At 40.6% G+C, this 15,650-nt stretch overlaps 1 protein-coding gene across 3 annotated transcripts in view; it reads left to right on the plus strand.

Annotated features, from left to right (window-relative positions):
- DNAJC6 (DnaJ heat shock protein family (Hsp40) member C6) overlaps nucleotides 1-15,650 on the plus strand; it is a 146,221-nt gene that overhangs the window by 21,611 nt on the left and 108,960 nt on the right. Inside the window, exon 1 of one of the 3 annotated variants that reach the window (XM_080654562.1) lies at nucleotides 13,858-14,265. The exons of the other annotated variants lie outside the window; for them this stretch is intronic. Coding sequence (XP_080510688.1) covers nucleotides 14,073-14,265 — 193 coding nt within the window. The 5' untranslated portion in view covers nucleotides 13,858-14,072. Of the gene's footprint in view, nucleotides 1-13,857; nucleotides 14,266-15,650 lie in introns of those variants that run through there. 3 annotated transcript variants of the gene reach the window in all.

Below are 15,650 nucleotides of genomic sequence, written 5' to 3' on the forward strand. Positions count from 1 at the left end.
ATGCAATTCTAAAATTTATAAAATAACTTGAATGATTAAGTTACAAAACATTCCATAAAATTTGTTACCATAGCTTTCACCCAGCCTTTTACCATAGCTGTGTAGGTATTTTTTCAACATCCTTCCCAGGATCTAGGGTTATGTATAGGTGCTGCTGGTCTCACTCATGGGCTTCATGTCACACTGCCCATATCCTTAGTCTCTCGAATCCAAGGTCAGTTAATTCACTCATTCATCTCATTTTTTTTTTGCACAGCAGACTCTCCTTCCTTCTCAAATATACACTAAGATAGTTGTAGGAGTTAGGTTAGGGCAATAAATAGCTCTATTCAAATGTGACCTAAAACTGAAGGGTGACCAGGTGATTGGTGCCTTACCCATATGTGGGAATGTTTTCCATGTTACCCCAAATTTTGTATTAGAATTAATACAAACAAAAAGCACTTACTTTTCAGTCTTTTCAGATGTGTCTCTCTACTCCAATGCTGGTTTTTTAGGCACATTCAGTTTGTGAAAATTCATTGAGCTGAACACATGATTTGATCTACACTTTGTATGTCTATTACACTTCTGTAGACATTTTTAAAAGAACTAACATGCTATTGTTAAAAAAAAAAAATGAAAAAGTGCCAAGGACAAAAAAGCTTGGGAACCACTGATCAGGTTCAGCTTCCAATCCCAGAATGATTAGGGATGAGGAAACTGAAGCTTGGAATGGGAAAACTTACTTGAGAGTTGGAGGAGCGTCTCATATAATAGGGACTGACACTCAGGCCCCTGACTCTAGTTCTGTCTTACTTTTCTTACCTTTCAGAAAGGGGATGAGGAAAAATCCAGCGCGCGCTAACAGTGGAGCTGGGTAACATTCGCAGAACCCCAGATGCATCCTTCATGAGTCATCACTTAACTTTCCTATTCTTTTTTGCCATCTTCAACCTCTTCTCTGGTCATTTAAAAACAGACACTTTTGTCTCATGAGAACTTGGGGATGGTTATTTTATGACCTAAGAATTATTTGACTACATATGCTTAGGAAAAAAAGGTAATTAATGCCTGTGAAATCTAACAGGAGCCCCGCACAAAGTAGTTTGTTTCCCTTTCTAAGCCATTTTTAGTTTGGTGCTGTGTGGTTTAAATTTAGAATACTTTTTCCAAACTGGGGGTGGGGGTGTTGGTGCAGAGAATGAACTCAGCTGTGACTCCCGCTGCTGCGAGTTAAGTGGTAAAATCTGGAAACCAGTGTTAAAGGAGAGGACTCTCAAGAGAAGGGGGATGCAGGAGAGCAGACTTACCTTAATTGGAGTGGTGGGGGCAGTAAGGAGAAAGAAACAGTGGGAGATATCTCCTCTTTTCCTCCTGCTTCTATGGGGCTTGGCCTATTGAGGATGTGATGAGGGTATTTTGTACACACACACACACACACACACACACACACACACACACACAGAGAGAGAGAGAGAGAGAGAGAGAGAGAGAGAGAGAGAGAGAGACACGCACACACACACAATTACACACACATATAACTTGGCTTGGAATTGATAGTGCATCATTCTTGTCATCCTGGATTTTTTTTACTTCCTCAAAGGCTGGATTTTGAGTTCTCAACATTCTGTTCCTTCCACCTGAGTATATTTCCCCTCCTCTTTGACTCAGTTCTACTCTTTCAAATAGCAGCTTCTTCTTGAAGGCTTTCTCTGACTCCAGTTCCCCTCCCTGTGTTCTGCTTTATAACACCTAGCATAGTGCTTGACACGTACTAGGTACTCAATATATTGTAATTTAAAAGTACATGTTTCCCAAAAGGAAATTATGAAAATTCAAAAAGCACAAGAAAAACTGTAAGAACCTTCTATCATTCCATCCCTTAGAGATAACTGCTGTTAAAGCGTGAGTGTATCCCCTTTCTCTGTTATCTTTATATATTCATATATGTGCTTTACTTTGTTGAGATCATATTTTTCAGTTAACATGACTGCCAACTTTCTACATTTTTAGTGTCTGAAAAATACTACAAAATTTATAATATTTTATAACAATAACATGGCCTTCAGTTATTAAAAGGAGATTTAGATACTGGCACTTTTAACAACTCAAACTCTACTTAACAGGAAAATATGTTATTTATTTAGGAGGCTAATTCAAGTTTCAGAGTAAGTCAATGATATAGTGGATAGAGCACACATTGATCTTCCTTCCTTCCCTCCTTCCTTCTTTCCTAAGCTTCCTTGTTTATTTTGGTGGATTGGAGATTTATTTTAGATTTTTAAAGAAAATGAGGCATCCCGGTAGAATGAAAAATCCATTGTTCTAAAAGTTAAGACATCTGAAATTTTCCTACTTGCAACCCAGACGTTGAATCACCTTGAGTCAATCATTTCCCACTGCACTATGCCTATCACAAAGTCGATGCCCAGGATATTTTTATGGAATCATTTAATGCACCCTGTATCCCCAGCAACTTGGGGGATCAGTGAACGTGTGCTACATGAAACTGACTTACTGTGTGTGTATTATTCTCTCACAGAACCAGAACATGATTTTCATTTGTTAGTTAGTATTCTGCATTTGTCATTTGAATAGCAAAATTCCAAGTTATATAGAAGAGTGGTCATCTGGTTTTGTTTGCTTTTTGTGACCATCTGTAGATCACTTCTTAAGGTTGAAAAGCTCATAGACCATCTTTTTCATCTTGTTTGATAAATGTCAAAAACTACAGCAGAACGGATTAGAGGAATGTGTTGGGCTTGATGTAACTCTGGTGAGGTGATGCATATAAATTTAAAATAGATATAGAAAGTAGGTTATTAATACATTTAAGAAACAAGCTGCAGGGACTTCCAGTCAAGATGGCGATGTAGGTAAATGCAGTACTCACATCCATCTTTCTTGAATAGAAAACCAACACTACTATGCTCCACTCTTGCCGGCAAAGATTTAAAGGTTATAGAAAAGCTCTAACATTATCTGAATAGTGAGGAGCTTAAAACATACTTACCACACTTGGGCAGTTTGTTCCTGTAATTTGTGATCTAACACTTTCTTTTGAGAACTTCCCCATCTAATTTTTCACCAACACGTGGTTCCCTATACTCTGTACCACATGGGCATGGTGATTTCAGAGCCAAAGGTGAAAGTGTCATGTTCTGTTATTCATAAACACTATTTGGCCCAAAGGAAATAATCTTTAAAATGATGATCCATAATTCTTTCAGAAAAATGACTTGCAGTGTATAAATTGTCTACTAAGATAAAAAAGTGAACATTTTCAAACTAAAATGATTTCAAAAGGTTGTAAGTCTGTGTGTTTTCCTTAACCCAGTAGAAGTGGTTTTATTTGCATAGGAAAATAGTTACTGCTATTTATAGTTACTGACAACTTTATTGGCTGGATTCATATTAAACAGTGTGATGGAATACTAAGAGCTCTGATATGGACTGGTCAGTCCTTTGTATATAGTTGTAGCTCTGTGGCCTTATGCAGTTACAAATGCAATGGTTAACCTTCGTTGGGTGCTAAACAGTATACAGAGCAGTTTCCCATATGTCTTTCATGGACTCTTCCAAGTGGCAGTAGTCATTCATTTAATAAGTATTTATCAGGCATGGAGTTAGGTACCAAACATGGCCCACAATCTGATGTGGGAAGTCATACATGTAACGGGAAATTTCAGTGTAATGCGTTGTAAGTTTATGTTCAAATATGTACAACGTTCTATGGGACCACATGAAATCATATCTAACTTGGTTTTGAGAACTTTGATGGTTTCTTGGGGAAGTGCTATCTATGCAGGGATCTGAAGGGCAAGCAGGAATTGGCCAGGCAGGAGATCACAAAGAAGCCCTATAGACTTTAAGGCAGCATGGGGAAAGGGGAAAAGTGGAGAGGGCTGAGTAGAGGGATACATCTGGTCTTAGAATGTAAAAGGTCCATTACGTCAAGTACCTCAGACTGAGGGTGAAGGAAACCCTCGAATGGTTTTAAGCTGCTGAGTCACGTAATTGGATCTGCAGTTTTGAAAGCTCAAATGTGAATCAGTTTGCTCACTTCTCTGTCTTAATTTTCTTATTTCTAAATTGAAAGGGTTAGTCTACCCTTTACAATTCCTTCCAACTTTTTTTTTTTTTTTAAATATATTTTATTGATATTTTACAGAGAGGAAGGGAGAGGGATAGAGAGCTAGAAACATCGATGAGAGAGAAACATCGATCAGCTGCCTCCTGCACACCTCCCACTGGGGATGTGCCCGCAACCAAGGTACATGCCCTTGACCGGAATCGAACCCGGGACCCTTCAGTCCACAGGCCGACGCTCTATCCACTGAGCCAAACCGGTTTCGGCTCCTTCCAACTTTAATATTCCAGAAATTTCTTGTATTTTGGAAAAACTCAATTCCAGATTGATTTCTAGATTTCCTGGGTAGCAAGGCCTAAGATCACAACTAGTGCTTGAAGAGGTGAGTTTGTGGGGCTGGGGAGGGGTTTGCTGAGTGTGGGGACAGGAAGTTGAATGGACTGATACGTCATTTCCACTGGGAAATAAGAAAACTGACAGTCTCATCAAAGGCCCCTGGTGGATAGCTTTAGCTTCTCAGCAGACAGATTAATGTCACCTTGTCCTGCTTCTAGTATAGAGAAAATACAGTAGGCATTTTACAAACATTAAAGTGCTATATACTGAGATATTTACTGATGAAATGATACAAAATCTAGAATTTGCTTAAAAGTAGTTAGGTGTCTATATATGTAAAACATGATTGGCCATGACATGGTAATTGTTGATACTGAATGATGGGTACAAAGGATCCATTATATGATTTTCTGTATTCTGTATATGTTTGAAAATTTCCACAATAGAAAGTAAAAGGAAAAACAACAACAACACAACAACACACAGTACAATAAGATGCCCAACCTATCACTCACACTTCCTCATTTACTTTCAGCACAAAAGACAAGTCATACTCTCTCATTTGGCCATATTGAAGTAAATAGACTCAGAATCACTATGGCATAAGTGTTGACACTTTGCTTTAAGTTCTGGATCAACTTTGATGGCTTAAAATGTCCCAGACTGCACTGAGATTATTTGGGCAGACCAAAAAAGGTACACTCCAAGGAAAGGGCAACTCTTCTAGCGAGTTCACTGACGACATGGTCAGGGTTCTGCAGCTCTGGGTGGCTCTGGCCAGGAGGGCAGTATCTCGGTAGCAGAGTGAGGTGAAGAGATCACTGGATTTGGATTTATGCACAGTAGACTCAGCTACGTATCAAAGGACAATGACAAGACAACAAAGGTCAAGTTCACTGAACATTATGTGGCAGGCACTGTGCTAAACTCTTTATGTGTTTTATATCATGCAATTCTAACAGCTGCCCACAGATGCTACTATTTTACAGATGAGGAAACTGAGGCATAGAGAAGTTAACTAATTTGTCCATGAACACATAGACTTTATGTTGTTCCCAGCAAATGTTGTGGTAAATAAATAAAATCCATGGGTTAGCTTGTAGTTTGTATCCTAGTTAGGTTAGGTTTGGGTGCACATAACAACAACAACAACAACAAAGCAAAATAAAAATCACCTAAAACAAAATAGTTTGCTTCTCTCTCACCTTTAAGAAGTCTAGAAATAATCAGTATAGAGCTGCCATAGTTCTCTAGGGATCAGGGGTCTTCTATCCTATTGCTTCATTGTCAAAAGTCCTCCATTTCAAGGTCATCTCATGGTCCAAGACACCTGTTGGAGCTCCATGTTTTACCAGAAGGAAGAGAAAAGGAATGGAAGAAGTGCACACCAGCCGTCCTCCCTTTTGAGGATGCACACTTATCATTTCTACTTATACTAGTAGTCTAGTGACCACAACGTAGTCCCATGCGCATACCTAGCAGATTATAGAAAACTTGTATGTGACAGGTCCAAGACATGAAAGAAGACAGAGAAATATACTCTTTATACTGTATGACCTTGTGCCCAGCTAAAGATCAGGGGTTCTATTAGCATTGAAGACGGAAAGGGACATTGGGGATCACTGACAATCACTGCTTAGCCCATGCTTAGCTGTATTTCAGAGCCCCGGTCTCCATAGGTATGACATGGCCATGGTAATCCTTCTCAAAAGACCTTTCACATTTAGATGAGAAACCTAGGCTCTTAATTTAGTGGTCAGGAAATTTTGGTTCTTTCTCTGCTGTTAGATGTAGTCAAGTGGGCAGCCGTGGGTTGGTGTCTTAGAAACTGCCTGAAGATTCAGCACCCCAAGAATTGGCTCTGTATGCATTTGGGGTTGACCACTGCCTTCCTCATCATCATTGTAGAGGATTTGCCACATACTCCAGGGTTCAGAACCTTTAGGCACAAAAGAATTACATTTTAAGGATCTTGAGCGTAAAATCTTACATAATGAGCTCAGGGCCAAACATGGGAGTAGCTAGGATTTAGGAAAACATTCACGTCAGTGTAGATTTGCTTCTGACTTTGGAAAACTGTTCACCGTGCAAAAATTTTGAGTCTTGTTTTCCCCAGGATTGATTGCACTTGAGCACAGAGCTAGCTTAGTCCGTTGGTGTCTGTCTATTTGAGAAACTGAAGTTTCCCTGCTTATAAGATGACATATGAAAGGGACAGGCGCTTCCATGAGTTACTCTTGAAATGGTAATGTAGGTGTAACGTTGTTATACCACGAGCCTGTCCTTGAAACGTCAGGCTCTTGATCCCAGTAGGGGTCATGCAGGGGGCAGCCAATCAATGTTTCACTCTCAAGTCGATGTTTCTCTCACCCTTCCCCTCTCTCTAAAAATCAGTAAAAATATTTTTTAAAAAATAAGATGAAATGGATGATTTCTTAGATGTGATGAAATACAGTATTTGAGTAGGGCTTTAGCGTTTATCATATGCTTTCATGTACCTTATTTCATTTGATTCTTCCTATGAGGGAGGCAAAGTAGTCTCCCCAACTTTATATAGAGAAAATGAGGCTGATAAACAGATTATAGAAAACTTACATGTGGCAGGTCCAGAACTTAAACATAGTTGTACTTTCCCCCGCAAAGCTAGTGGTTTTCCACAATGCCTCGATGTCTTCTTAATTTGCATACACACATATTTATACACATACATGTGCAAACACAGAGGCCAAGCTTATTTTTTTAAAGCTAGAAACTTGCTTTTAATGAAAATAAAGATTTTTTTTCCTACTAGAGATTTAAAATGAGGCCAAAGAGTAGCAAAGTATCAATTTTCAGGAGCACAACATACAAATTCCTCTAGCCCAGATGGTTACAAATGAGCCTGCCTATTGGGAAGCCATATTAATTGAAAACTTCCACGTTTCACTGAGCAGAACCCATAGCAAAGCAAGGGTAGTTCCCACAAGGTGTCCAAACCATTTTTCACTGGCCACACTTAGGACACATACCAGGGATGACCGAGGCATCCCCGACTTTCACTTTGACCACCAGAACCACCTCTTCCGTCTGGTGCAGTGGCCAGAGCATGGACAGAAAGACTGGAGTTTGAATCCTAAGTGATTGGTATCTGTGTGAGCTTGGGCAAGTTACTCAGCCTCTCCATTTTGCCTCAAAATAAGGATAATATCTGTGCAGAGTTGTTGGGAAGGTGATAGTTAAAGTAGTTAAGGTACCTGGCAAATGGTAAGTAACCAATAGCAGTTGTTTTTATTATTATTAGAGCTTCAAGGAAGCACAGGTTTGGGGGAATTGTCCCCCCAACCCCAGGGAATTATCTTAAAAAATATATCCTGCCTGGAAAAATGTGTCCTATTTTTCTGGGAAACTTAGCACTCCCATCAGGCACTCAGAACAGACAACCTCATTCCTCAGGAATATTGTAGGAATAATTGGGATTTTCTTCTATCAAGCATCAGCTCACTCAGTTTTTCCTAGCATACTTCCTTGTCTCTCATTGTACTGCTCGATGTCAGCAATTTTCAACGTTCTTCATCTCCTGGCACATATAAGCGAATTACTGAAATTCTGTAGCACACCAAACAATTTATGTTTTGCCGATCTGACAAAAAAAAAGGTATAATTTTGATTGATTTACAAAAATAATAATAATTACCTACCTTTTTGCTCCAAAGTAACCTTTTTAAAAAAATCATGTGCCTCTACGAGTAGATCAGGATTTCTGGTACCAAGAATTAACCAATCAGACACAATTTTGTATGCAATGTGACCAATAAGATGCAGTTCTATTATAGGACCTATCTATTTATGGTTCAAGACAGGGCATTCACACCAGACAGGTATTGTTGTTTTGGCGGTTGTCACTTTTTTATTTGACAGTCTAAGGGAAAAGAGGTCAGTGCCCCTGACTAAGCAGTCAGGTATTGCTTGTTGTAAAAATTCTGGCGGCACACTGGTTGGAAATCACTGCTCTATGTGTAACTCTTGTCAGCTGTCACTGTGTATGTGTGTGTTCTATAGAAAAACTTGGATTAACTGGGACTTAGCTACTGGAACAGTTAAAATGGTCATGTTTTTCCCTCTGGGCTCCATTTGAAGGAGAAAGAGTAAAATGACAAGTAAAGTTTTAAGAAGGATAGGAAAATCGTGTGATTTAACACCTTCCATTTCATTGCTAAGAGGAAGAGAGTAATTATTAAGGCCACTCTGCTGATTAATCATAGAGGCAGGAGAGGATTCCCAGCCTATTGCTCTTTCATTTGGACTGTGGCCTAGAGATGTGGCTTTTGGCACTTGTCTTGGTGGTGTTACTCCTCTGGCTGTGGCCACTACACTATGCAAGGGCTGACTGATGATGGGAATGAGCAGGACAGACTGGGTATCATACATTGGGAAGTGGTGATGAAATGTGGACTCAAACTGAAGCCTATCTACCTTCCGGGAAGGCATCTAAATTAAAAAAAAATTTTTTTAAAAAGTACAGGACAAACAAAACATGTCTGAGGGCCAGTTGGAGTACCTTGCTTTTAGTTTCAGTACATTGTACCAACTATATCCACAGGCCTTATTCAATAAGGAGATCATCTGAATTATGGACCTGAGGCATGTTGCCAAAGAAAGTTTCAATGCTATTCATTGATTTATATGAGCTAAAGCAGAAAATTGAAGAAGTGCATTTTAGAAACCTAATCACAATACATTTTGCAGCAGAGAGAACACAGTACAAGCTCTGCCCGCATTTACTATCTGGTTAGTTAGAATTCTTTGTTGTCCAATTATCCAAGTGAATTCAGATGTCACAGTGGATAGGTCATTAAAAATTGTGAAAACTAGCCCTGGCTGGGGGGCTTAGTTGTTTGGAGCATCGTCCCATACATCAAAAGGTTGTGGGTTCTATTCCTTCTCAGGAATACCTAGGTTGTAGGTTTGATTCCCCCGTTGGAGCACATACAGAAGGCAACTGATCGATGTTTCTATATCTCTCTCTCTCTCTCCCCCTCCTCTCTCTCTAAAATCAATAAAAACATATCCTCAGGTGAGGATTAAAAAATTTGGGAAAACTAGGACCTCTCAGTACTGGAGGTTCTGTCATATATAGACATTCAAACATTTAATACTGGGACCCATAGTGAGAAATACATTTATGTCATTTTTGAGCAGAATCTCAATCTCTCTCTCCCTCTCTCTTTCCCTCTCTCTCTCTCTCTCTCTCTCTCTCTCTCACACACACCCCAGAAACCCAAAATAATATTTGAAGAAACAGTATCTTTTTTTTAAAATATTTTTTATTGATTTTTTACAGAGAGGAAGGAAGAGGGATAGAGAGTTAGAAACATCGATCAGCTGCCTCTTGCACACCCCCTACTGGGGATGTGCCCGCAACCAAGTTACATGCCCTTGACCGGAATCGAACCCGGGACCTTTCAGTCCGCAGGCCGACGCTCTATCCACTGAGCCAAACCGGTTTTGGCAAGAAACAGTATCTTTTACCATATGCCCAAACTGATGTTTTCCAACCTGTTCCATTTTTATTAAAATAATGGTCATGAATTGTCACGTTTATTTTATATCTACTAGTAGACCACAACATTTAGTTTTAAAAAAATCATGAGATGAGGTGATTGATGCTAATACATTTTTATTTGCTCATTAAATTTATTAATTCAAGAGATATTTACTCAATTTCTAATGAGTGTGAGGTGGACAGGGACAAAACATGGATTTTTGTCACCACGGAGTCCAAAATCTAATGGGAAAGACATGCATGAAAATGCCTAAAAACTCAAGGCAGAACAGTCACTTCACATTTTACATGACGCTTTTTTATTATTATACATCATAATGATAATAGGCAGGACAGAATTTAGCCTAATTTTACAGATAGGAAATTGTGTTTTTGAAAAAGTGACTTACCCATACAAAAATAATAGAACAACAGTGATAATAGCATTTGTTAAGCATTTACTATATTTAATTTTCACTACAACCTTACTTATGTGGTTCTTTTACACTCATTTTACAGAGGAGGAAAATGAGACAGGTTAAGTAACTTGCCCAAGGTCATAGAGTTAAGATTCTGGGGAACTAGGATTCAGTCCTAGGAAACATGGTTCCAGAACCTCAATCGTAACCAATGTATTATAGTTCCTGGAAATCAGAAAGCAAAGATCATAATCTCTAATAGGTTTTGTCATCTATTTGTTTTCTCCTACCCCCACCACAAAAGTAGTGTGACATCTGCTGTGATGAGAGCATTTTGGGGGTGCAGGAGATGGGGAGAAACAGAGCCCTGCCTTCTGAACATTCCTCAGTGTGGATAATCTTCACCACGTTAATGAAAGTGACTGAGTCAGCAATAAAAAGGCGGAGGGAAAGAACGCTCTCCCCCAAAGAGGGCATCTAATCCTTTGGCTCTGCCCCATTCGTGATGTGGTATTCTTGAGATAAGGTGAATTATGGAGCAATCTTGATATGGGAAAAACAAGAAAGTTTATCTCTAAATGTTCACCTTGGGTTTTACCAGTGCCATCTCCCTTCCTTAAGTGCAAGTTCCCATTCAGAATCACACAGAGAAGTTTCCATTAGTATCGTCCTGGAAACAGTAATATGTGCCTTTGTTGAGCTCCTCGCATTTGAGAAACTAGGGCTGTCAAACACTGAGGATAGAGCTGTGTCCAAGCCATATCAATAATAGTAATAATAGAGGATATTAATTACTTTATATGTGTTAGGTACTTTTATTACGCTCTGTTTTATAGTGTTGAGATTGGTATATATTCCAATGTCAACTAGTATACCCATACTAGTTTTCAGAATGTTGTAAATGAATCCACCTATTGTTTTTCCTGCCCTAATATGTTCTTTTAAAATTATCTATATTTTAAAAAATATGTTTTTTAATTGATTTTAGAGAGAGAGGAAGGGAGAGGGAAAGAGAGATACCCCATTGATGAGAGAGAAACATCTGTCATCTGCCTCCTGCATGCCCCGTACTGGGGATTGAGCCAGAAACCCGGGCATGTGCCCTGACCTGAGCATGGGACAATGCTAAGCCAACGAGCCAAACCAGCTGGTCTGATATGCTCATTATATCTCTAATTTTGTAGGGTTATTAAGAATTATTATAATTGACTTTGTTAATATTAAATTAAGAGTAAAGTTAAAAAAATAAAGTGGTCCTTGTAGCCCATTCATGTTTTTCCTTTAAATTTGCAAAGTGGGGAGATAGTTATTCAAAAATATGTTTCACCTAAATATATTCCAGCAATATGTCTGCAACTCTGAAAACAGTTCAGCAAAAATAACTGAGAGTGCTCTTTTTGAAAATAATAATTTTCACTTTTCAAAAATGATCTTCTCTAAATTCTCTTAATCCAGTGATTATAAATCCAGAATTTGTCAAGGCACATGATGAACTCTGGGTATTTATTCTCCCTGTGGATTAGTAATGAATTAAATGAGAAGGAAATGTGCAGAAAAAGATTATTTAATATATAATTGGAAAAGATTTATTTACCAGACTTTTCAGAGTATTCTGTCAAGTAACTAAAATAGCTCAATCTGACAGGCGTGAAAAATTGCAAGTATAAAATTTGTGTTTAAAATTTTATTACAATTTTAACCATCACCACTCAAGTTGTTTGATGTTGTCAATGAGCATTAACGGATTTGGGATTTAGGTCAGATCATACCTTCACCAGGTAATGCCATTAGGAAGGCAGCTGGTCAGGGGCTGGAGGATAAGACAGCATTTTAAAAAATTGAATTTATTTGGGTGACACTGATGAACAAAATTATACAGATTTTGGGTGCACAATTCTACTACACAATCTAGGCCTCTCTACTGATTCATCCTCTTCCTACAAGGATTTGTATTTGCGTGATCCTTGAACAGAAAACGTCTCCCAACCTGATTAATTTATTTTATGTAGACCTATGTAGAGCTCGAGCTTCCAGGAAACTCTTTGGATCCCAAGTGATTTGGACTGAAGTGTCTTGGAATGTATAGTTTGAGTTTGTGTCCTTAGGAGACCAAAATCATAATAGCCAGAGAAAGCCAGGAAAGGAGAGAAGGCAAACTAACTTTGTGTATGGATTTAAGAAAATTCTACACACATGTACCTTTTTTCTTGTTGTTTTGGTGATGAAACTCTGTCAGATGACTTTGGAAAAGCTTTTCACTTAGCATTCCAAATCCTAATAGGGAAAAGGTTCCTTTTTAATCAAGATTTTCACCTGGTCTTCTGAAATGACGAGAATGATGGATACTTCGGCAGTCTTATTAATTCAGGTGAAAGTGAACGTTTGGTAATTTCATTTTGAGAATTACAGTTATATCCAGGTTTTATAAGGCTCGAAACTTATACAATGTTGGGTTCCACTTGAAGAATAAAAATATGAAATTACAAATGTTAGATTAGGTACACAGTCTTGTAAGGGGCTTCGGCAAGAAAGGGGCCTTGTTGATCCTTAAGCTTCATTACCTTCATGATAAATTCTCCTCTAACAATGAGTGACTGCTTTCTCTGCCCAAAACTATGAAAGAAAAAAACGGGGAGGGGCTAGAAAATGGAAAGAAAATCCTTGTTTAGCTTGCTTCCCAGCTATCCCCTCAAGCCAGCTGAGTGGTTTGGTCCTTTCTCTAGGTCCCAAGATAAATGATGACAGATCTGAAATTGCACCGGATTCAACGGTGCGTCCCTTTCTTCTTCCCCAGTTTATTCCTTCAACAAATAGTTATTAAACAGTCACATACATTCACTAGGTGGAAGAGACCCCAGTTGCCTCCTAGCGTTAGCGTGAGAATGGCTAGCTCTTCCATCTCTCGCTTAGGGATCATTCCCATTATGTGAAATGTGCAAAAACATCGCTGTTTCTTTCTATCCTAGCAGACATATAGCCAGTTCATTTGAGTTACAAGTCAGCCCTCCAGGACGGTAACCCGTCCGGATGGCTTTGACTTGCCGAATCTTCCAGCAAATATAGGTTAAGTTATACGAAATGGGCGTGTCTGGATCTTACCAAGAAACCCCCTCATCCCCAAAGCTTACCAGTCAGAGGCACCCAGCCCCTTTCTTTAGCTCACACTCGAAAACACCCTCTACTCTGGTCGCAGTCGTCCCGCCCCCTCCCTGCCCGCCCCGTTTTCCGCCTTCAGCCCACCTCCCCGAGGATCTCCCCTCCCTTACTCCCTCTCTTGTCTTCCTTCCCGTGGGCCAGCCGCGCTTGCAGCTGCCCTACTGCGCGGGGCGACGCGGCGACACCTCTAGGGTTGCTTCCGGGCGGGCGCTCTCCAGCCAGAGGGTGGCTGGCCCGGAGCCTGGAGCTCGGCGGGGCCGGCGGCTCCGCGGTGGCGGCACCGAGGACGCGCGCGCCGCCCCCTCGCTCCCTCCCTCTCTCCTTCCCTCCCTCCCTTGCGCCGGGCGCCCAGAGCTGCGGTCTGCCCAGGGCGGTGGCTTCTTGCGCCCCGCACAGCTCCTCTACGGAGGCCGCTCCCTCTTTCCCTCCTCTTTGCGTCATGTCGGCCAGTTGATAATTTTTCTTTCTTTCTTCCTTAAAAAAAAAAATCTCTCCTTCAGTCCTTCCCACCTTCCACCTCTCCATTCGTCTCCCAGGTTGATTTCTTTCCTCTTCTCTGGGCTTGCCCATGAGCCTCCTCGGGAACTACCGGAAAAAGACCAGCAACGATGGTTATGAATCCTTGCAGCTGGTGGACAGTAACGGGGACTTAAGTGCCGGGAGCGGCGGGGGTGGCGCCAAGCAGAGAGTGAATGTCGGTGCAGCGGCGTGGAGTCCCACCCGGCAGCCTCTGGACCGCGCCAGCACCATGGACAGCTCAGGTAGCGCCGCGGGCGGGTGCGCTGCGGGGCTGAACTCCGCGGGCCCTCCAGACGCGGCCCAGTCCACTAGCCCGAGGCCCCCACCCCAGCCCTGGCCTGGGAGAGGCCCGGTGAAGGCCAAGGCATCTAATACCGCCGGGGTGTCGCGTCTCTAATTTCTCCAATCCAGGGAGCTAGGATATGTTAGATTGGCCTGGAGGCCCAGTGACCGTAGTGAGCGCCTCTTGATCTCGCTAGGCTGCTGAATTCACCTGCTGGGAGCGGGGAGAGGAAGGGTGAGCAGGGGAGGGGAAGGGGTGGCGCGAGGAGTGGCTGGGAAGGAGGGGGGAGAGGCAGCTTCCACTATCCTGCTAGGGGAGAGCGGGAGAGAGGAAGGAGCAAGCGCTTTGATTGTGTTCGCAGCCTGGGGACGGTATTTATTCCAGTTGTTCTGGTAGTGCTGATGTTATTTGCAATTGTGTAAAGCTCTAACCCCTCTCAATTCTGCTCTTTGCTAGGGTTGATGCTGTTTCTGGAGAAGTTTTTACCTGGGATCTAGAACCCTTTTACACAGCTTTCATGATTTGCACAATGAAAGTTTTTTTTTATGTTGTCTTTGAGCTTTTTTTTTTTTTTGGCGTTTGCATTGAGTGTATTGATATTTCATAAACCTTTACATGTAAGGAAAGTGGAAATGCTTCCAAACTTTGTATCTGGGCTTGCAACCATCTTCTATAAAGCAATTTAGCAAGTTGAATTTTGCTCTTGAAAATGCTCTTTTAGTGACTTCCATAGCAAAACAGTCCTTTAATATATCCATGTTGGACCAGTAGTAGTGTTCTAGTTGTTTTCTTACTTTTTCAAGGAACCAGGATACAAGGCGTGTTCACATAGAGATAATTTATAATTGAAGTGCTCAGTGGTTTCTTCTACATTGTTAACTTTAATACGGCACAACTGAGGACTCCAGAGGAAAGATTCATGTTGGGTTGTTTGGAAAGTAATGAAACTAAGCCGAGTTTAATTCCTGCACTTTGCAAACAAATGCTTACTTCTTTAATTGTGTACACTCGCTGGGCTACCATTTTCTTTCTCATCCCATAAATGGGATGAATATTGTTAAACACATGTTCAAGTGCCCTTGCCTGAAAATGAATTTTACCCATGCAAACTCTTACTGAAGTTAAGGTATTGGTGGGATGTTCTCTCAGGATCATTTTAAATTGAAGCTAAGATGGGACTGATGGTTTCAAGAGCTTTGGTATTGATGTTGTACATGGTTATTTGATTTATGTTTTTCCAAATCTGTGATATATCAAAATCCAAACCATCTTTAGACTAGATATTGTCTCATTTAAATCTTAAAGATTCATGTACTCCAAATGATACCACTGCAATCCTTTCTG

The sequence above is a fragment of the Plecotus auritus genome, assembly GCF_963455305.1.
Source record: "Plecotus auritus genome assembly, chromosome: 2".
Taxonomy (NCBI): domain Eukaryota; kingdom Metazoa; phylum Chordata; class Mammalia; order Chiroptera; family Vespertilionidae; genus Plecotus; species Plecotus auritus.